Here is a 22,707-nt window from a genome sequence, read left to right as displayed (position 1 = left end):
GTCTTCATGGACTGCAGACTGCAAACAAAGATTTTACAGAAAAGCATAAAGCTTTATATAAGAAACTTTTTGCTGTACACACAGCAACATGACATGATATTATAAAATGTTAACCACAGTCAAGCCCATCTCTAACACTGTGATTCAAGTACCGTAACGATATGGAGCCATTAAAGTATATATATTTTTTAAATATATATATTTATATAAAAAGTCAACTCAGATGATACAAAATAACCAAGTCAGTCAGCAGAGTCAATTTAGAATTTAATTTAAACAAAATAGCATTACAATCACATTTATTGCACAAAACGATACGTAACAAGTAGAATAACTTCTCACTATGCTAACACTTTACCTTTTCTATAAATCTGGTACCATCGCTTTGATAAAATGAATTTTAGAATACTTTGGAAAAGGTTCAACGTTACATTACACACATCTTCACTACTTAATGTCAAGTAAACATTAATTAAGGCATTATACTTTCCTCATTATAAAATACCAGCATCAAACAGGATAAGGTTGTCACTTTACATCAGCAAAGCATTTTTACAGACACCATCACACCAACCATCACCATATCATCTACTCTGCCTCATCATACTCATTCTTTCCTCAGTTCACCTCATCCAGTTCCCTACCACATCCAAAACCAACAGAATTAACTGCAAACTAATTAACTAGGGCGGCAGGTAGCTTAGTAGGTAAGAGCGTTGTGCTAGTAACTGAAAGGTCGCTGGTTCTAATCCCGAACCGACTAGGTGAAAAATCTGTCGATGTGCCCTTAAGCAAGGCACTTAACCCTAATTGCTCCTGTAAGTCGCTCTGGATAAGAGCGTCTGCTAAATGACTAAAATGTAAATGTACATGACATGTCACTATACTCTATACATGGGCCGTGTGCATTTTCTGCTGGTGTATCCTGAGGTAGCTCCTCTCTGAGAACCTCTTCTCGCAGTGCGTACAGGCAAAAGGCCTCTCTCCCGTGTGGACCTTCAGGTGCCTCTTCAGCTGGTGCTGGTGGGGGAACCTCTTCTCACACTGGAGGCAGCTGAAGGGTTTCTCCCCTGTGTGGACCTTCTGATGGCTCTTCAGGTGACCAGCCCGGGCGAAGCGCATGTGACACTGGATACAGTTGAATGGTTTCTCCCCCGTGTGCATCCTCTGATGGATCTCCACCTGTTTGGGAAAACGGAAGGCTTTCCCACAGAATGAACATGGGAAGCACTTCTCTTTGGCGCTGCCAGCTTTACCAATTCCGTCTCTACTACTGTCATTTGTTAACGGGCTTGTGTAGCCATTTAGTGTTGAGGAACTGGCATTGTCTGAGGTCTGGTTTAACATTAGGAGACTGTGAGGAGGACGAAGGCCAGGGAGTGTCTGTGTTGTCGCAGGGTCCATGTTCCAGTTGATAGATCCTATAGAAGGCAGGCTGAAGGCAGCACCTGTTAGGGGGTTAACCTGAGGCACCATCAGTCTCTCTGAATCACAACTATAGGAGCAGGACGGAACATCGCTAGCCGAGTCTGTGTCTATTCTCTCCAGCCGCATACGGACACCTCCCTGTCCCCGCACACCAAATCTACGCCTCACCCTGGTCTCAGCCAGTCTGTTGTCATGGAGACTATGTTTGGTTGTTGTTTTGTGTTCGAATGTCTGTTTCTGGTTGTGGTTAACAGTGTTGTTCCCAAGTCCAGAGTTGAAGACGCTGTCCCATCCACTGACGTCCACTATGTCGCCTCTGGTTCTGGCCTGCTCAGTGATGTTGTCTCCTGGGTCCTTGGCTGCACCCGTCTGGGTCTGGGAATCCAAGATGGCCGCCCAGTCTCCTCTGTTAGCCTCCAGCCAACCACCTGCAGGAAGAGGTTACACAATAGACTTCACAAACATGGCAGAGAAAACTCTACATATGGTGTTTTTTTGTCAATTACCTGATCATTTTCATACATTATAATGTGTGTTTTTGTATGTAAACATAAGTTGCATTTATTTCATTTTATGAATGAAGAAAATTAAGGAAAAATAATAGCCAGGTGCATCCCTATTCCCATTGAAGATCTATTACTGTATTTAGACTATATGTATTTCTCCCTTACCTTGCTCCCCCATCTTTAGTCCACTCAGCAGGTCAATGCTCTCTGGTCCGTCCTCTATTGTCTCCACTTTGACTAGCAGCAGATCAGGCTTCCCATCCTCCATGTCTACTGACTGTAAGAGATACAGAGTGAGAGGATGTTGGATCAAGAAATCTGATATGAGCACCCTGCTATGGAGCATCTTATGATTGGGAAATGAGGGATTGCTATGAGTACTATGCAAACGTGTTAGTTGATTTGATTACTTGACCCTCTTTAATGGTTTGATAATTCAAAGGCATGGTCCCACACTACCAGACAATATATCAAGACCTGGGCCCATATCCACAAAGAGTCTCAGAGTAGAAGTGCTGATCGAGGATCAGGTCCCCACCTGTCTACATCGTCTTATTCATTATGATCTAAAAGCTCCTACTCTGAGGCTTAGTGGAATACAGCCCGACCTAATATCATTCAGACAGTACGCTAAAGCACAGTGGGCTCACCTCAGTGAGACAGTGTGTGGTCCTGTGCTGCTCAGCTGGTTTTTCTGTGGGTTCAGGAGGAGGTGTAGTCTGGTTGTCCTCTATGAACATGGTCCCCTCAGGGTTCCCCAGACCCTCCTCACACCCCTCCTCCTTCACCAGCAGCACCTCTGGACCCTCCTCCTCCTGGAAGAGACAGGTGATACAGATTACACAGACATACACTCCCTCAGGTACATATACACACACAGAGATAATAAACACACTTTCAACATGGAGTGTTTACCCATCCCCACTACATTTGAGTCCTATACTGTGGTCCCCTGTAGCTCAGCTGGTAGAGCACGGCGCTTGTAACGCCAAGGTAGTGGGTTCGATCCCCAGAACCACCCATACACAAAAAAAATAAAAAAATTATGCACGCATGACTGTAAGTCGCTTTGGATAAAAGCGTCTGCTAAATGGCTTATTATTATTATAGTTACAGAATTACTTCATTATTGTTAAACCCATCATGGTGGACATAAATATGACGTTGTGGGTAAATATGAGTCAGCTATGAAGTCAAAAGTCAACATCAGACAAACCCGACTAAACTATTTTTACGTGTTTGTTAGTGTATGTGTACACTATATATACAAAAGTATGTGGACACCCCTTCAAATTAGTGGATTTGGCTATTTCAGCCACACGCATTGCTGACAGGTATATAAAATCGAGCACACAGCCATGCAATCTCCATAGTCAAAAATTGGCAGTAGAATGGCCTTACTAAAGAGCTCAGTAACTTTCAATGTGGCACCGTCATATGATGCCACCATTCTAACAAGTCAGATGGTCAAATTTCTGTCCTGTCCAAATTTCTGTAAGTGCTGTTATTGTGAAGTGGAAACGTCTAGGAGCAACAACGGCCCAGCCGCGAAGTGGTAGGCCACACAAGCTCACAGAACAGGACCGCCGAGTGCTTGGACTCTGGAAACACGTTCTCTGGAGTGATGAATCACGCTTCACCATCTGGCAGTCTGACGGACTAATCTGGGTTTGGTGGATGCCAGGAGAACGCTACCTGCCCCAATGCATAGTGCCAACTGTAATGTTTTGTGGAGGAGGAATAATGGTCTGGGGCTGTTTTTCATGGTTTGGGCTAGGCCCCTTAGTTCCAGTGAAGGCAAATCTTAACGCTAAAGCATACAATGAAATTCTAGACGATTATATGCTTCCAACTTTGTGGCAACCGTTTGGGGAAGGCCCTTTCCTGTTTCAGCATGACAATGCCTCCGTGCACAAAGCGAGGTCCGTACAGAAATGGTTTGTCGAGATCGGTGTGGAAGAACTTGACTGGCCTGTGCAGAACCCTGACCTCAACCCCATCGAACACCTTTGGGATGAATTGGAACGGCGACTGCGAGCCAGGCCTAATCACCCAACATCAGTGCCCGACCTCACTAATGCTCTTGTGGCTGAATGGAAGCAAGTCCCCGCAGCAATATTCCAACATCTAGTGAAAAGCTTTCCCAGAAGAGTGCAGGCTGTTATAGCAGCAAAGGGGGGACCAACTCCATATTAATGCCCATGATTTTGGAATGAGATGTTCGACGAGCAGGTGTCCACCTACTTTTGGTCATGTAGTGTAATACACCATATGAAAACCACACACACATGGTCTGTGCGTGCCTGGCAGACATGTCAGCTTGGATGTCGGCCCACCACCTCAAGCTCAATCTCGACTGCTGAGTTGCTCTTCCTCCTGGGGAAGGCCTGCCCGCTCCAAGACCTATCCATCATAGTTGACAACTCCACAGTGTCCCCAACCTTGATGTGACCCTTCCTCACACAGGAAACGGCGCAGGTCCTAATCCAGGCTCTTGTAGTCTCCCGTCTAGACTAATAGAACTGTCTGTTGGCTGGGCTCCCTGCTTGTGACATCAAACCCCTGCAACTTATCCAGAGTGCCGCAGCCCGCCTGGTGTTCAATCTTACCATGTTCTCCCATGTCCCCCCGCTCCTCCAAACACTCCACTGGCTTCCAGTCGAAGCTCGCATTCATTACAAGACCATGGTGCTTGCCTACGGAGCTGGCAGCAAGGGGAACTGCCCCTCCCTACCTTCAGGATATGCTCAAACCCTACACCCCAACCCAAGCACTCCGTTCTGCCACCTCTGGTCTCTTGGCCATAGACTGCTTACAGGGTAAGGAAACCAAGATGTCATTTTGTCATTTGGTGAACTATCCCTTTAAAGCACGTGTCAAACTCATTCCATGGAGGGCCGAGTGTCTGCGGGTTTTCGCATCTCCCTTGTACTTGATTGATGAAATAAAGGTCACTAATTCGTAAGGAACTCCCCTCGCCCCTGCTTTAAAGGTAGACTCAGCGAGATGTGGCGTAGATACACCAAGTAAGCAGTAGTAGTGGGTCAATTCCTGCAACAACCAGAAGCATTGAAGCGTGACGCTAAACTTCGCAGCTGTTTTGATCCCAGAGCTCCCGCTTTATAGCAGCGTGAGGCACACCTGTGCAAAGCCGCAGATACTCTGTGTGACTGTGTGAGAGCTTGCGTCGTGCTCATCTCAATGGGCACGTTTCTCTGCTCATGCGTTGCTGACCCCTTGTCAGATCTTACAACACCTGGATAGGTATTTTACGTATCAGCTAACCACATCATGGTCGCGTTCCCCTGCTCAGATGTTGCAAGTATCATAATGTATCTTTAAAAATTAGGTAAGACATACAGTGGGATCCGAAATTGAAACCCTTGATAAAGATGAGCAAAAATGACTATACAGAATTCAAATACTGGGCTATATTGTATGCAATTTATTTTTTAAATGTATGGTATTTTATACTAATACAATTGATCAGAGAAAGAGATTATTTCACAAAAAGAAAGGGGTCAAAATGATTGACACCCCTGTTTTCAATACCTCACCTTGCAAAGATCATGGCACTGAGCCTTTTTCGAAAATGTTTTATGAGATTGGAGAACACATTGGGAGGAGGGATCTTAGACCATTCCTCCATACAGAATCTTTCCAGATCATTGTCTGCACTTATGGACTGACATCTTCATTTCAAACCACAGGTTTTCAATGGGATTCGATTCACTTGACCATTTCTTTGTGGATTTTGATGTGTGCTTGGGGTTATTATCTTGCTGGAAGATCCACTTGCGGTCAAGTTTCAGCCTTCTGGCAGAGGCAACCAGGTTTTGGCTAAAATGTCCTGGTACTGGGTAAAGTTCATGATGCCGTTGACCTTAACAAGGGCCCAGGACCAGTGGAAGCAGAACAGACCCATAACATCAAAGATCCACCACCATATTTTACAATAGGTATGGGGTTCTTATCTGCTTATGCATTCTCATTTCAACACCAAACCCACCCAGCATGGCCAAAGAGCTCAGTTCTCATCTCAGTTCTTCATCAATGATGACTTCTCCGAAAAGGTACGCCTCAAAAGGAAGGAACCGCTGCCATGACTCAATGAAGAACAAGAGCGGCAACATCGCATACGTGAAGTACGACCAGCTGGTCTTTCACAGTCATCCCATATGCTGTAATAGAAATAAGGTCATGCTCATAAATAAATAAAATTGTCCTCCCTCATCTTAAACGGCACCGAACGCCACTGGTATTGATAGCAGTCTTCGTGCTTGCTAGAGCATTGTGACCTGCAGAGGTCTAAGCAGCCTGCTCCAGCTGTGAGCCTCATGAGTTCGTGCCCAGTGCTGGGGGATCTAGTGCCAAGCCTGAGCCTACATTAGGCCCACAAGTACACTGCTCAAAAAAATTAAGGGAACACTTAAACAACACAATGTAACTACAAGTCAATCACACTTCTGTGAAATCAAACTGTCCACTTAGGAAGCAACACTGATTGACAATAAATTTCACATGCTGTTGTGCAAATGGAATAGACAACAGGTGGAAATTATAGGCAATTAGCAAGACACCCCCAATAAAGGAGTGGTTCTGCAGGTGGTGACCACAGACCACTTCTCAGTTCCTATGCTTCCTGGCTGATGTTTTGGTCACTTTTGAATGCTGGCGGTACTTTCACTCTAGTGGTAGCATGAGACGGAGTCTACAACCCACACAAGTGGCTCAGGTAGTGCAGCTCATCCAGGTTGGCACATCAATGCGAGCCGTGGCAAGAAGGTTTGCTGTGTCTGTCAGCGTAGTGTCCAGAGCATGGAGGCGCTACCAGGAGACAGGCCAGTACATCAGGAGACGTGGAGGAGGCCGTAGGAGGGCAACAACCCAGCAGCAGGACCGCTACCTCCGCCTTTGTGCAAGGAGGAGCAGGAGGAGCGCTGCCAGAGCCCTGCAAAATGACCTCCAGCAGGCCACAAATGTGCATGTGTCTGCTCAAACGGTCAGAAACAGACTCCATGAGGGTGGCATTTGCCAGAGAACACCAAGATTGGCAAATTCGCCACTGGCGCCCTGTGCTCTTCACAGATGAAAGCAGGTTCACACTGAGCACATGTGACAGACGTGACAGAGTCTGGAGACGCCGTGGAGAACGTTCTGCTGCCTGCAACATCCTCCAGCATGACCGGTTTGGCGGTAGGTCAGTCATGGTGTGGGGTGGCATTTCTTTGGGGGGCCGCACAGCCCTCCATGTGCTCGCCAGAGGTAGCCTGACTGCCATTAGGTACCGAGATGAGATCCTCAGACCCCTTGTGAGACCATATGCTGGTGCGGTTGGCCCTGGGTTCCTCCTAATGCAAGACAATGCTAGACCTCATGTGGCTGGAGTGTGTCAGCAGTTCCTGCAAGAGGAAGGCATTGATGCTATGGACCGCCCATTCCCCAGACCTGAATCCAATTGAGCACATCTGGGACAACATGTCTCGCTCCATCCACCAACGCCACGTTGCACCACAGACTTCCTGAGCCAACGCTCACAGCGAGTCAAAATAGGTCCCCATGTGTCGGATATACGCAATACCAACACAGGCTCTCCTCAGGGATGTGTTTTGTCCCCACTTCTGTACATCTTGTACACTAATAGTTGTACTAGTTCCCATACTGACAGACACCTCGTTAAGTTCGCTGATGACACTGCCTTGATCAGCCTGTTGCATGATGACGAGGAACATCATGGCCCGGTCCTAGATGACTTTGTAGAGTGGTGTGAGGAATCACACTTGGTCCTCAATACTAACAAGACCAAAGAGATGTGCATAGACTTCAGGAAGCGTACAACACCTACCTCTGCAACATCTATCAGAGGCCAGAATATAGAAATTGTAGAGGAATATAAATATCTGGGTGTCTTTTTTGGACAGTAAGCTTCAGTGGAGTAAATGTACAGACCAGATCTACAAAAAGAGCCAACAGAGACTGTACTTTCTAAAAAAGTTGGGTTCTTTTAATATAGACTGTACTATATTGACTCTGTTTTACAAATCCTTTATTGAGAGTATTTTAACTTTTTGTATTGTTTGTTGGTTTGGCAATGCCACTGTCAGTCAGAGAAACATGCTGAGAAGGATTATTACCACAGCAAGTAAGGTACTTGGAGTCAAACAGACAGGCCTGGATGAGATCTTTAAGGTCAGGGCCCTCCGTAAGGCTCACAAAATCATTTTAGACCCAAGTCACCCCCTGTACTTGGACTTTGAATTACTCCCCTCTGGGCGTAGGTATAGGGCACCCCTCAGCAGGAAAAATAGAACGAGACAATCATTTGTGCCAGGTGTGATATCCCTCTTAAATAGCTCGGGCAAATGTTCCCATTGACCCCGTAAGGCCAGCAGGCTAGTCTTTGTTTTAAATGTTTTATTTCTTATTTCTTACTTTTATTGGTGCGTGACTGTTATTGAAAGTTGTATTGTCAATCTTGTTTTGTATTTAACGCCACTTTAAATGTGTACATGACACTGCAACAAAATTTCCCCATGGGGACAATAAAGTAAGTAAGTAAGACTGTCCAGGAGTTGGTGGATGCTTTAGTCCAGGTCTGGGAGGAGATCCCTCAGGAGACCATCCGCCACCTCATCAGGAGCATGCCCAGGCGTTGTAGGGAGGTCATACAGGCACGTGGAGGCCACACACACTACTGAGCCTCATTTTGACTTGTTTTAAGGACATTACATCAAAGTTGGATCAGCCTGTAGTGTGGTTTTCCACTTTAATTTTGATGGTGACTCCAAATCCAGACCTCCATGGGTTGATAAATTTGATTTCCATTGATAATTTTTGTGTGATTTTGTTGTCAGCACATTCAACTATGTAAAGAAAAAAGTATTTAATACGATTATTTCATTCATTCAGATCTAGGATGTGTTATTTTAGTGTTCCCTTTATTTTTTTGAGCAGTGTACATTGCATTTATTTAAATGTTTTCAAGAAGTAAAATGAATAGTCTGATAATTTACACATCACAGAAAAGTGTCTCAGCTCAACGAAATCATCTTTGGATAGGCTCAAACATCTTGACAGCTTTACAAAATGAAATATTAAGGCCACACAATACAGGCTTTCAATCCACACCGAAGACAATAACTAAATTGACAAATTATACACAGCCCAACTATAAAACATAGGCGAGCATCTACACTGGAGGAAAGTTTATCGTTCTACAGTAGGCCTACATCTGTCAACCAACTCAGCCAGGGAAACACAAACAGTAGCCTATTATCGGTTTTCACACGTTTCATTATGTGACAATAGATAGGCTAAAAGACAACTTATGCTTGATCCGAAAATGTGGTCGGAGGCTCCGTATGGAAGGTGTGATGCAATTGCGGAGCCTCCGGAAGCATGCAGAGTTCCAAATTGAGCTCCATACCGCATCGCCTTGCGCCTCCCAAATTTTGGAACAATGCCGATGGCTCCGTATAGCTCCGCATTGACATGATTGGCTGACAGTAGGTGGGGGCGGGAGGTCCTGTATAAACACAAACTCACTTCCTTGACAACTTCCTTCACAACAGCTCTGCTCCACGAAGCACAATAAGTATGAATGCCCTGACTTCTGCAGAGGCCGTATCACCGTAAATGCTGCACGGCCAATGCAGACATCGGATTGACCATGTAGCGCCTTTTACGGGTAGCCTACGGAATATAGCCTATTGGAATATAATCAAATGGCATATTGCAACCAGTGTCTGCCCTCGGTCCAGGAGTCTAAAGCGGTCTAAGATGTCGGTTGCTCCTGTGGGAGACCAGGGTTCATATCCCGCATTTTACACTTGCAACTTTCAAGATATGTTCGCCCTCTGGTTGGTGTTGTCATCGGAACAACTTAGCCCTTTTTGAACAGACTATGGGCGATTGACAAGCATTCTGTACAATAGAAAAAAGTATTTCCTTGTTTACCACGGCAAATCTACTGTGGCAATTTACCTGACACTTTGTATAAATGGAATCTAATGCTGGTGTAGCCTATTGTTATTATTTTGTTTCCTATTTATGTTATCCAAAAGGGGGTAAAATATCCCTGGACTGTCCATATTTGAAATGTGTAACTTAATCAAGTCAATCAGGGGGATTGAGTGATTTGTGCCAGAAGTGCGTTGGGCAGAATCGAACCCACCGAAACGGTATAGCAGGCAGCAGCCCTAAACGCTAGATCAACCATTTTTTACATTTACATTTTAGTCATTTAGCAGACGCTCTTATCCAGAGCGACTTACAGTTAGTGAGTGCATAAATTTTTTCATACTGGCCCCCCGTGGGAAACGAACCCACAACCCTGGCGTTGCAAGCGCCATGCTCTACCAACTGAGCTACACACCCCAGGCCACAATTATTATATTTTGACAGTTCATTCGTAACCTTAGGATACACTTGTATGTCGTAGCCTAGTGAAGACAAATATCTATCTTGTGTTATTAAGCGATGTAAAGTGACGGTTGTTGATGTATATGGCTGCATTTCAGAGACATTTTTGGACATTTGAATTTTGCAGTAAGCCTAGCGTTTGAGCGAGTGAGAGAGAATATTATATTTTATAGCAAGCCCTGATCCTTTGACTGCCCCCTGCATGGAGAGAAAGAGAACTGATCATTTTCAGGAATTCACCAGACTCATTTTAATTTCCTGATGCAGCAGGAACCTTCTCTGCGACAGAAGAGTGATCAAGTTAAGATCCGACATCAATAACTTTCTTGATCCTAAATCTTGCCATTATTAGACTTAAGAATCACTGCTACAAATAGCACTCTGACAACATATTTACTCATTTCTTTTAAATCAGGGGTATTTTGTATCTTGTACAGAGATATCTGATCATCTCCTGTTACTTTCTCGTTTGTACCAGCTCTCAAAGCAATCAGGTCAATAACATTTGTTTCAGGATTTTTTTTTATCACAAACACATCACTACATTTACAGAAAGAAAATCTGATATCTACTGGTTGGATGTTGTAAATGACACTGATGCTCAAAAGGCCGCTAACATTTTCGTTCAATGATTAGTATTGCTAAAATTAATTTGTAACTAAATAATGTTGACAACTGGTTTAAATCAAATAAGTTGTCCCTATTAAAAAAAAACTCACATGCTTTTTATTCCCCAAAATAAAAAAAGAATACATTTTACTACCTTGTGTTAAAACGACCAAATTCCTAGGTGTTCTCATTGACGAAGAAATTAACTGGACAAATCACATTTCATTTGTCTGCAATAACATTGCGAGAGGTATTGGTGTCAGACGAATTCAACATCTCATCCCAAGTAAAATAATATTGAATCTGTACTACACCTTAATGTATCCTTATGTTGCAATGTAGTCTAGGCCAATACTTACAAAAGTAACCTTAACAACATATTCATTATCCAAAAACGTTTTGTGATGATGGCAACTCATTGACAGTCTTGCCAGTTCCTCTCCACTTTTCCATCGTCTTTAAGTCCTCAATATTTATGACATCAACCAACTGTCTGTTTCAATTAAAAACAAATCTATTCCCTATTTATTTTCCATCGCTATTCACATTTAATAGGTTTTAATTTAATTAATTAAACATTTAATACTCAGGTCCACCACTACTCCACAAGAACTGCCACAGATCTCCACACCCCTTATTTCCGTACAAGTCTAGGCCAATTTTTCATATCCTACAGAGGTCAATTCTTTGGAACAGTCTCCCAGAACACCCCAAGCACTGCAACAGCTTAAACTTCTTCAAATTCAAAATGAAAAATGATTGTTTCATGGACATCCCACATAACGCTTATTCGCACTAACTTCTCAAATTGTAGTTTTTTCTTCTTTACCTCCTTATACAGAATCTGTTTCCCTTCTTCTTTGTGTAAATCTCGATGTGTAACTATTTGTGAACATCATATAGCCTACACAGTACAAACACAATATGTAACAGACTTATTTTTAGGCTTATATATGCATTATATATTACACAATGTCTGGATGCAATATTCTACCCAGGAATATTCAACACTGAAATCTGTTACTCTCGTTATTCTAAATGCATCTGTTGATCTTTTCTGCTGACAACAATGAAAATGCATCTTTGTCTTTAATGCAGGATTTGATAAACGTCAGACGTTATAGAGGGGAATAGTTACTTTCTATGTTACATAGTGGAATGGTTTTTCTGCTGGTGTATCCTGAGATAGCTCCTCTCTGAGAACCTCTTCCTGCAGTGTGTACAGGCAAATGGCCTCTCTCCTGTGTGGACCTTCAGGTGCATCTTCAGCTGGTCCTGGCGGGAGAACCTCTTCTCACACTGGGGGCAGCTGTAGGGTTTCTCCCCTGTGTGGACCCTCTGGTGCCTCTTCAGGTGACCAGCCTGGGCAAAGCACATATGACACTGGGTACAGCTATAGGGTTTCTCCCCTGTGTGGACCCTCTGGTGGATCTCCACCTTCTGGGGGCAGCTGAAGCCTTTGTTGCAGAACATGCAGAGGAACCGTTTCTCTTTACTATTGCCTGATGTTGCTCCCCCTCCACGAGCCATGGCCCTTTGGTCATTTGAGTTCAACACCTGATCGAAAACGACGCAGCCGTGTGAATCGGTAGGTGCCATCGACGTGGACACTGGGTCACGATCCCTGAACGTGTGTAAAGGGGAGTGGGTGACAACATTTATATTTGTGTCTAAGCTTTCTCTGTAATCTAAGAAATCTCTGCCCTGTGAGTGTCCATCTCCTAGGTGACTATCTGCATTCCATGTGGGAGGAGGGTCACCCTCCACTTTCACAGTCACCTCATCTACCACTATAACCTCCCCTTTCTTATCTAGGCACCCTTCAGTGTATACACTACTACTGTACTGGTTCCAGTCCCCTCTAAACAGATCAGTCTGTGTCTCTAAACTCAAGGATATGTTGCCAGGGTTCATCTCTGTAGCGTAAGAACAAGACAAGTCATCAACACCAGTGTCTAACGGGTCACGATCTCTAAGGGAATGAACCGTCCTCTGGCTCTGGTGAAATACCGGTAAGTACTCTGAGCTGGAAGCAGGAGGACAGCCCAGTGGCCCCAGCCCCAGTCTCTCTGAGTCTGATCTGTGGTCAGATCCTGTGGGTAAAACCCTGTGTGTTACAGTTAAAGTCTCTGTGTCTGTCTCTGACTTGAGGACGGTGTTCGGCGTTCCACTGACCTCCGTGATGCTGTGTCTGGTCCTGGGCTGGGGCGAGGCGGCGGGTTCCTCTGTGGATAAAGGGGGCGCTCCAGTCTGGATGTCTCTGCTGTGTCTTGTGTCCTGTCCTTCAGTTCTCTCCTGCTTGACCCCAGGACATGCAACCTCTGTATCTGCAGACTGACACAAAAAGAGTGGCGGTTATTACTGGTACGTGAGTGGAATTGGATAACAATGTCGTAGGGAAGTCTCACAAGCTCCCCTATGGCAGATACATAAGGATGTACATGTAAACAAGTGAATAGCTGAGGGGAGCCTTTCTGAAATAAACTGGCCACATTTTATGCACTGTAATTTTAATGTCATACTATTACATTAACCTCTATCATGATGACGTGCTGGGTTGAGGTTCCACTCACCTCATCAACAGTGATTGGTTGGTCATCTCTCCATGTATTGTCTATCGCTGGCTTCACAAAGCTCCTGTAGGCTCCAGTGAGATGTCCTTCACCAGAGAGCGTAATTGGGGGAAAGAGGTGGTTAAGTTAGCTACTGTCAATGCTCAATGGTATATTGTACACTATTGACACTGTCTAGAATTGGCAAGGATGTAAGGTAACACTTCTCATAACTTCTTGACATACTATTTATAGATCGATTGATTGATTATGTTCCATGCATCATATTGTTTTCATTGAGTAAATAATAGGAAATGCAGTAAATCAAGAATCTGGTTCGAATATGATAATGTCTTTGCGCAAGATAAGTAATCCCAGGAATTATTCCATACTATTCCAAAACTGACCATGACCCAATTCTGGGTAACACATATAAACACATGTGCAGAGGGGAACGGGGCGACAGGCACTAAGCTATATATGAACGGCGACAGGCTGCGCAGCTTCGGCCTTCCGGGAAATATTGTGTCTTTGTGCAAGATAGCTAAGTAAGTAATCAGGGGAATTATTGCATACTATCCAAAACCTGACCAAGACCCAATTCTGGATAATACATCTGAACACATGCGCACACGGGAACGGGGCGACAGCCCCAGCCTTGTGCAAAATGTACCTCTTGCCATTCCTCTGTATCGGTCGAGGATCTTGACACTACTTGGTCGACTGGCGAGGACGCGCTCTCGCATTGTCCTCTCTGCGCGCTCCCGTGCCACCTTCTGTTCCAGTAGCTGTAGTTTCCTCCGCAATGTCCTGTTTTCTTTCTGGCTTTGAGTTATTTCCAAACGAAACACTGCATAGTCGTTGTCTACGAGTTTACAGATGTCTGCCACGGCTGCATTCGCTAGCACCTCCATAATGGTGGCTATTTGAGAGTGAAAAACCATACAGTTAGCCATTGTTAGCAGCTAGCTAGCGTTACCTAGAAACAATCTATCAACCAAGTCCTGTCTACAGTGCGAATTAAACACTATCTTGGGTAAGTATGTGATGCTGTGTAGTTAAATGAGTCATATTTTGAGTTCCAGAGTGTTAATAAACGTCTAAATAACAACAATAAAAACGCAAATGTGGAAATTGTTCTTGGTCACTGTTCACTTCCGTTTACTTCTTCTTCTTCGTGTGATTTTCCGGACTGACCGCTTTCTTCACAGTTTCTAATACCAGAGTGAAAGAGGAAGAGAGGCCCAACTCGGCGGAAGATCTGTCTTCCTCCAGCGGGTGGCGATATTTTCGTTGTTTCGCCAACCAATCAAGGAGTTTTTGTATGGAGGTCAACGAGTGTCGAATTTGGTCAACAAAAACATTAATGCCTATGTAAGGTTTATTTGATCGAATAGAAGTTTCGTAATGCTTAAGTTGTTACGAGTGTACCGATATAAGTAGGACAGATGACATCCCGGCAACTCTGAGAAAAAACACTTTTATATCAGAGTTGTCTCGAGATGGCTATGCATATTCATGTAATGAGGCTAGAAGCATAGCATCTCTCTCCATTGAATATAACCCTCGTCGAATATTTTAAAAAGGATTACAATAATGAGATGTATCCACCGATTCAAAGAAAGTATATGCGGGAGCTAGACAGCCTGCCGTGCCGCTTTGTGGACAACTACTCCCATTGTCAGGGCGGAGAGACATGTATCTTGTCAGTATATATTATCTTCGGTAATACTGTACTGTCTTTTTTCTCTTACTCTTCTTCTTTGTGAATTTCCGGCAGACTAGAAGCTGTGTTGCATATTGCTGTCTTTCGGTGGTCGGAGTGCGGATTGCACATTTTGGTCACAAAAAAAGGGAGAGGGGGAAAATTGCACCATGATCTAACCCTGCACCTATACACTATCCCCCCAAAAACACCACGCCATCCCACTACTTTGGCCCTAAACGATCATACACCAGGTCGTCGGCCTGTGAGGATAGAACCCCTTCTCTCAAAACTCCCTGTAGATCTTCTGCACTAAAATCTCTCACACCCAAATATTTCTCTGCTGCTGCAACTACCACATCTATCTTGTATTTATATGATTGACATGACACCCACCGTATATTCAACCGATGGTGGGCAAAACACAACCTCAGATGATGTAAAAGAGTCTAAGCAACGTTTGCGAATATGACATTAAAAAAAAATTATGAAGAAACTTTTTTTTTCTCCAATTAATTATAAAATAGTTTGACAACCATGTTTGTAAGCTTTTAAATGATATCAATCTCCAGACTGGTCTCATATAGACATAACATAGTTAAAGTAAATCCAGGTCACTCAAATTAGTATGATATGTTACCTTTGGTATGGTTTGGTATGGTTACATAAGATTGAAGGTTGGTCGGGGTGGGCGTATAACGTGAACTTCTAGCAACCCAAAGGTTGCATGTTTTATAATTTTTTTGGGGGATAAAATATTGAATTTGGCCTTTACTACTATAACCTATAGAAACACATTGAATAACACATTCATAAATGGCAAAAAAGACAGTAAAAAAATAAATAAGAAGAAATAAGGTTTTGAAGTGTCTGTCCTATGTCTAGAAGATATAAGAAAGCTCAGGATATTTATATATATATTTTACACATATTTAACCCCATATTTTTTGGGGCACAAAACTACCTCCATAATTCTATTTGTTTGTATGAGTTACCTTCAGACGAGTCCCAGAAAACACCATCATGTTTGTGAGAGTCTCCCCTTTCCATAGAGTAGTCATAATAGTTTTAGGCCAAACCGTTCGACGCTACAGACGTTTTCCTGAGAAGACCGATTTTCGGGATGTCCCGTGGTCTAACAAACACAGCTGTAGCTCGGCCACCTTCCATCGCAGATATCTCTAGCTTAAACTGACAGATTTTGATAGGGATTTTTTTATTATGTTACTTAGATTGACGCACGGTTGCGATTCTAACCCCTAACCTTAACCCCTAGAGCTAACGTTAGCCACCTAGCTAACGTTAGCCACAACAAATTGGAATTCGTAACATATCATACGTTTTGCAAATTCGTAACATATTGTATGAATTGCAATTCATAACATATCATACGAAGTGTAATTCATAACATATCATACTAAATGGAGTGTCTCGGATTTACATACAGAATAATACGAAATGCTCTGAGACCACGTTGCAATCTCAGCCGTTTATCTTTTCCAGTGATGAAGACATGGCATTCTCATGGTATGATGGGGTATGCAAAATGGGTCAACTTTGAGCACGTTTATCTCTTGAGTGTTTTGGCATTCAGGTCCAAAAAGTCACTTTCGGAGCAATTCTACGCATCCTCTGGTGGATCTCCACCTGTTTGGGGAAACTGAAGGCTTTCCCACAGAACGAACATGAGAAGCTCTTCTCTTTGCCACTGGATCTACTGATAGCATTACTACTACTGTCATTTGTCAATGGGCTTGTGTAGCAATTGAGTGTTGAGGCAATGACATTGTCTGAGGTCTGGTTTAACATAATTAGAGTGTGAGGAGGACGAAGGCCAGAGTGTCTGTGTTGTCGCAGGGTAGATAGATCCTATAGAACAGCGTTTCCCAAACTCGGTCCTCGGGACCCCAAGGGGTGCACGTTTTGGTTTTTGCCCTAACACTACACAGCTGATTCAAATTCCAAAGCTTGATGGTTAGTTGATTATTTGAATCAGCTGTGTAGTGCTAGGGCAAAAAACAAAACGTACACCCCTTGGGATCCCTAGGACCGAGTTTGGGAAACCCTGCTATAGAACACAGGCGGTCGGTGGCACCTTAATTGGGGAGGACAGGGCAGCTGTCTAGGCCCCTTACTTTTTTCAATCTTTACTAATGACCTGCCACTGGCTCTGAGTAAAGCCTGTGTGTCTATGTATGCAGATGACTCAACACTACACACGTCAGCTACTACAGCAAGTGAAATGACTGCAACACTTAACAAGAGCTGCAGTCAGTTTCAGAATGGGTGGCAAGGAATAAGTTAGTCCTAAATATTTCAAAAACTCAAAGCATTGTATTTGGGACAGATCATTCACTAAACCCTACACCTCAACTAAATCTTGTAATGAATAATGTGAAAATTGAGCAAGTTGAGGAGACTAAACTGCTTGTAGTAACCCTGTATTGTAAACTGTTATGGTCAAAACATATTGATGCAACAGTAGCTAAAATGGGGAGAGTTCTGTCCATAATAAAGCGCTGTCCTGCCTTTTTAACAACAATATCAACAAGGCAGGTCCTACAGGCCCTAGTTTTGTCGCACCTGGACTACTGCCCAGTTGTGTGGTCACGTGCCACAAAGAGGGACTTGGGAAAATTACAACTGGCCCAGAACAGGGGAGCACGTCTGGCTCTTAAATGTACACGTAGAGCTAACATGAATAATATGCATGTCAATCTCTCATGGCTCAAAGTAGAGGAGAGATTGACTTCATCACTACTTGTTTTTGTAAGAAGTATTGACATGTTGACTGCACCGAGCTGTCTGTTGAAACTACTAGCACACAGCTCGGACACCCACGCATACCCCACAAGACATGCCACAAGAGGTCTCTTCACAGTCCCCAATTCCAGAACAGACTATGGGAGGCGCACAGTATTACATAGAGCCATGGCTACATGGAACTCTATTCCACATCAAGTAACTCACGCAAGCAGTAAAATAATATTTAAAAAACAGATACAAATACACCTTAAAGAACAGCGAGGACTGTGAAAAGTCACACACACAGGTACAAACACATGCATACAAACACACATAACATACACACTATACACACACGTACACCTGGATTGTGTATTGTAGTAGAGTAGTGCCCGGAAGGCACACACTAAATGTATAGTGAAATCTGTTGTTAAATGTATTTTAATGTTTACAATTTTTATTATAATGTATATTACTGCCTTAATTTTTTGGGGGGTTAAATTTTGCTGGACCCCAGGAAGAGTAGCTGCTGCCTTGGCAGGAACTAATGGGGAACCATAATAAATATTACAAACACAAAATAGTTATGGTTGGAACAGAATAAATTGAATGGTATCGAACACGTCAAACGCATGGTTTCCATGTCTTTGATACCATTCCATTCACTCCATTCCAACCATTATTATGAGCCGTCCTCCCCTCACCTGTTAGGGGGGTAACCTGAGGCACCTCCCCGTCCCCGCAGACCAAATCTATGCCTTGTCTCAGCCAATGTGTTGTCATGGAGACAAAATTCAGATGTTGTTTTGTGTTCGACTGTCTGTTTCTGGTTGTGGTTAACAGGGTTGTTCCCCAGGCCAGAGTTGAGGACACTGTCCCATCCACTGACCTCCACTATGACGCCTCTGGTCCTGGCCTGCTCGGTGATATCGGCAGCAAGTCTGGGAATCCAAGATGGCCGCCCAGTCTCCTTTGTTAGCCTCCAGCCAACCACCTGCAGGAAGAGGTTACAAAAGAAACTACAAGCATGGCAGAGAAAACTCCTCATATGGAGTTTTTTTTGTCAATTACCTGGTCAAATTGATACATTACGTGGCGGTTTCGCGGATACAGACTAAGCCTAATCCTAGACTAAATTGCACTTTTAAACTGGATTAATTGAAATTGTATTTCTCAGACATGGTTTAAAATAGTCACAGACTTCCCCTAGTCTAGATTTAAAAAGTCTGATTTCCAGAAGGACGATTAGAGTTAATCTAGATATAAGTGAAGTCTTAAATTAAACCTGGCCAGAGGCAGGTTTAACTTCAGATTAATGGATGTTTGCCCCCAGGTTGACCTTGGCAATGGAGGAAAATGGATTACCTGGACTATTTCAATGATGATCAAAGAGCACCACCAAGGCCAGACAGAAGGGTGTTTATAAACAGGAGCAACCCACTGAATGATTTTGAAGAAATCAATTTCCGTGACCGTTTCCATATAACAAAAATATAAACTCCACATGTAAATTGTTGGTCCCATGTTTCATGAGCTGAAATGAAAGATCCCAGATATTTACCATACGCACAGAAAGCTTATTTCTCTTAAATGTTGTGCACAAATTTGTTTACATCCCTGTTAATGAGCATTTCTCCTTTGATAATCCATCCACCTGACAGGTGTGGCATATCAATAATCTGATTAAACAGCATGATCATTACACAGGTGCACCTTGTGCTGGGGACAATAAAAGCCCACTAAAATGTGCAGTTTTGTCACACAACACAATGCCACAGATGTCTCAAGTTTTGAGGGAGCGTGCAATTGGCATGCTTATTGTGATTTATGTGACAATTTAAGGATGGAGGTTGAGATTTTATTGTTAGTTTGAAAACACAGGGTTTTCATTGTTCATGTCAATGCACATCACTGAAATTTAAGTTTTATTTGATGTAAATTATTCATACTCATGTATATTTTAGTATTAAACTGTTATCTACTTTCTCAAAACATAAGATTAATCTGTAAAACTAATTATAAGACATTTTGGTTGCAACACTGAAAAAGTCAGCTATCTAGTAAACACTTAGGAGACGAGGTTGGTGACTCTTTTTTGAACAAGATTAAACAGATATATCTTGTAATTAAACAAAATAGGAAGATGGCCAATAACTGGGCTGATAATAGTACTATTTCCACTGAAATGTCAAACAGGCTAAACCGTTAGCTAACATGTTTACGACACCAATAATCACAAAACATTGGCGGCTTGATCACAGGATAACACCGTTGAAGATAATATATTTTGTAAACACTGTTGAAAATGCCGATCATATGGGGGTTACACGCTAGCGTTACCTAGATTAGAACATCTATCAACCAAGTCCTGTCTCCAATACGAATTAAACACTACCTGAGGTAAATATGTAATGCTGTGTAGTTCAATGAGTCATATTTTGAGTTCCAGGATGTTATTAAACATCTAAATAAAAACAATAAAAACGCTAACATGGACATTTTTCTTGGTCACTGTTCACTTCCATTTACACTGAAGAGAAAGTATCTTACCAAAGATTATGGATATACTGACAAGATCCTTGTCTCTCCACCCGCATCACGGCGGGCTGTCAAGCTCCCGCCTATTCCTCTCTTTGGATTGGTGGATACGTCTAATTATTTTAATACATGTTTTAATATTCGATGAGGGTTGTTGATGTCAACCACCTGTATTCAATGGAAATAGATCTTCTTCGGTGAGGTTTAACAGCGGTTGGCATCCAATTTATATTGCATTACCGCTACCAACTAGACTGGAGTATAAATCCATTATACTTTGATCCACAAAATGGAAAATGATTTTATTGATGTATTATTACCTTGCCATCTAACCCTACACTCCTAGCCCACCACCCTATTCCACTATTTAACCCTATCTGGCAACACACCCTGTAACTCTTCTGAAGTGAAATCTCATACCCCCAAATACTTCTCTGCCGCTGCCACCACAACATCTATTTTCTGTGACTTACGTTCCATCTCTGCTTGAAGCATACAGTATATCAACCTTACTGAAGCATATATCACTCATTGACCTATACCTCTGTGCTGGCACAGATCTAGTACTCACGGGGATCCTCTCAGGATCCCTTACATCCTCCTCTACTACTCTCTTCACTGCCTCAGCATACGACACCTTCTGTACTACTCTGACCCTGGCCACCTCAACTTGCCTCTCTCGTACCAGACACTTCCGATCCCCAGCAACATGGGCAGCCCTACAGTTGACACACAACTTTTTCCACGGGTTACCTTCACTGACTCAACTGCACACAACTCCTTTCCCACCCACCCTGAAACCAAAAATGAATCCGCCTCAAAGGCAAGGATCCACTTTCTCCAACTATTTCACATCTAATGGACTAGATTCTTCTTTATCATGTCCATCTTCACCACACCTTCCACTTCACTTAACTCGCCCTCATTCACTTCCATTTCATCTCCAGAACTCGACCTGGCGTACTGCTCACTCTGCTTGTACTTGCCAATGGAGAGAGATGCTATGCTACTAGCCTCATGTCATGAATATGCATAGCCGTCTCGAGACGACTCCGATATAAAGTGTTTTTTCATAAAGTTGCCGGGATGTCCTACTTATATCAGTACACTCGTAACAACCTAAGCATTACGAAACTTCTATTAGATCAAATAAACCTCACATAGCAAATACGGCATTACATTTTTTGTTGACCAAATTTTATACTTTCATTGAGAAAAATAAATGAAACAACGCCACCTGCTGGAGAAGACAGATTTTTGGCTGAGTTGGGCATCTCTCTTCACCTCTTCCTCTCTGATCTTACATAGAGATCCTATTAAGTTACTAGAGGGGCTATGTCAATATCCCTCCAAGTTCCAAAATGGGGCCAAATGGCAGCCATCTTGGTCAGGGAGAAATCCAAAAGCAGCCAAATTGGAATGAATGGCAGTTGAGGCATAGGTGATGCATTTCCTGCTTTTACTTATGCAGGAAAATAAAAGTAAGGCATGTGATTTATCAGAAATTGTGTAATAGAAATACTATCACCCCAAAATATTATTGTATAGTTAAATATATAATTTATACATGTTTTATATCAACACTACCAACAATTATTCTTCATTAGTAGGGTGGTAGGACTCATCGAACAGTGGAGGCTCGGTGATGGTGAGACACTACTGACAGGTCTCACAGGTTAGGTGCGTACTGACGCTACTCACTACCCACCCAGTGATGTAGGTGGTGCAGCCTCTGACCACCGCACTCAACTCTTCTGGGACAGGCTGAGGTTGGAATGGTGACTCCGGCTCCACAGGAGCATCAATCCCAGGCAAACCATGTCTGCCACCCCCTCCTGTGGCAGAACATTGCCCATGTTCCCTGGCTCAACCCCACAACGCACCAAAATCTTCTTGAAGATTGATTTGAACTGCGGACCATTCAGATTGTTGTTCCATCCGCCTAAACTAAAATAATTCAACATATAGTAATAATGAAGTGTAGAAGTTGCATCATCTAATTGAGAACGTCATGCTGGGTAGATAGTCCTGCGTAGCTCAGTTGGTAGAGCATGGTGCTTGCAATGCCAGGGTTGTGGGTTCGATTCCCACGGGTGGACCAGTATGAAAATGTATGCACTCACTACTGTAAGTCACTCTGGATGAGAGCGTCTGCTCAAATGTAAACTTAACTTTGTAAATACCTGCTCTCTCTGAATGGCAT

The 22,707-nt window shown here is 43.2% G+C and overlaps 1 protein-coding gene across 1 annotated transcript; it reads right to left on the bottom strand.

Moving 5' to 3' along the window:
- Nucleotides 1-803: 803 nt before the first annotated feature.
- Nucleotides 804-14,729, bottom strand: LOC121561884 (neurotrophin receptor-interacting factor homolog). The gene is made up of 6 exons (XM_045206365.1): nt 14,190-14,729; nt 13,538-13,623; nt 13,140-13,298; nt 2,585-2,749; nt 2,100-2,211; nt 804-1,856 (listed from the first exon to the last, which is right to left on the bottom strand). The coding sequence occupies exons 1-6, from the start codon at nt 14,470-14,472 to the stop codon at nt 889-891; spliced, it is 1,773 nt and encodes a 590-aa protein (XP_045062300.1). The 5' UTR covers nt 14,473-14,729; the 3' UTR covers nt 804-888.
- Between the last annotated feature and the right edge of the window lie 7,978 nt (nt 14,730-22,707).

Source organism: Coregonus clupeaformis, chromosome 22, assembly GCF_020615455.1.
Source record: "Coregonus clupeaformis isolate EN_2021a chromosome 22, ASM2061545v1, whole genome shotgun sequence".
NCBI classification, from domain to species: Eukaryota; Metazoa; Chordata; class Actinopteri; order Salmoniformes; family Salmonidae; genus Coregonus; species Coregonus clupeaformis.
Note: the sequence above shows the minus strand (reverse complement) of the source record. Positions and strands in the feature narration are given on the sequence as shown.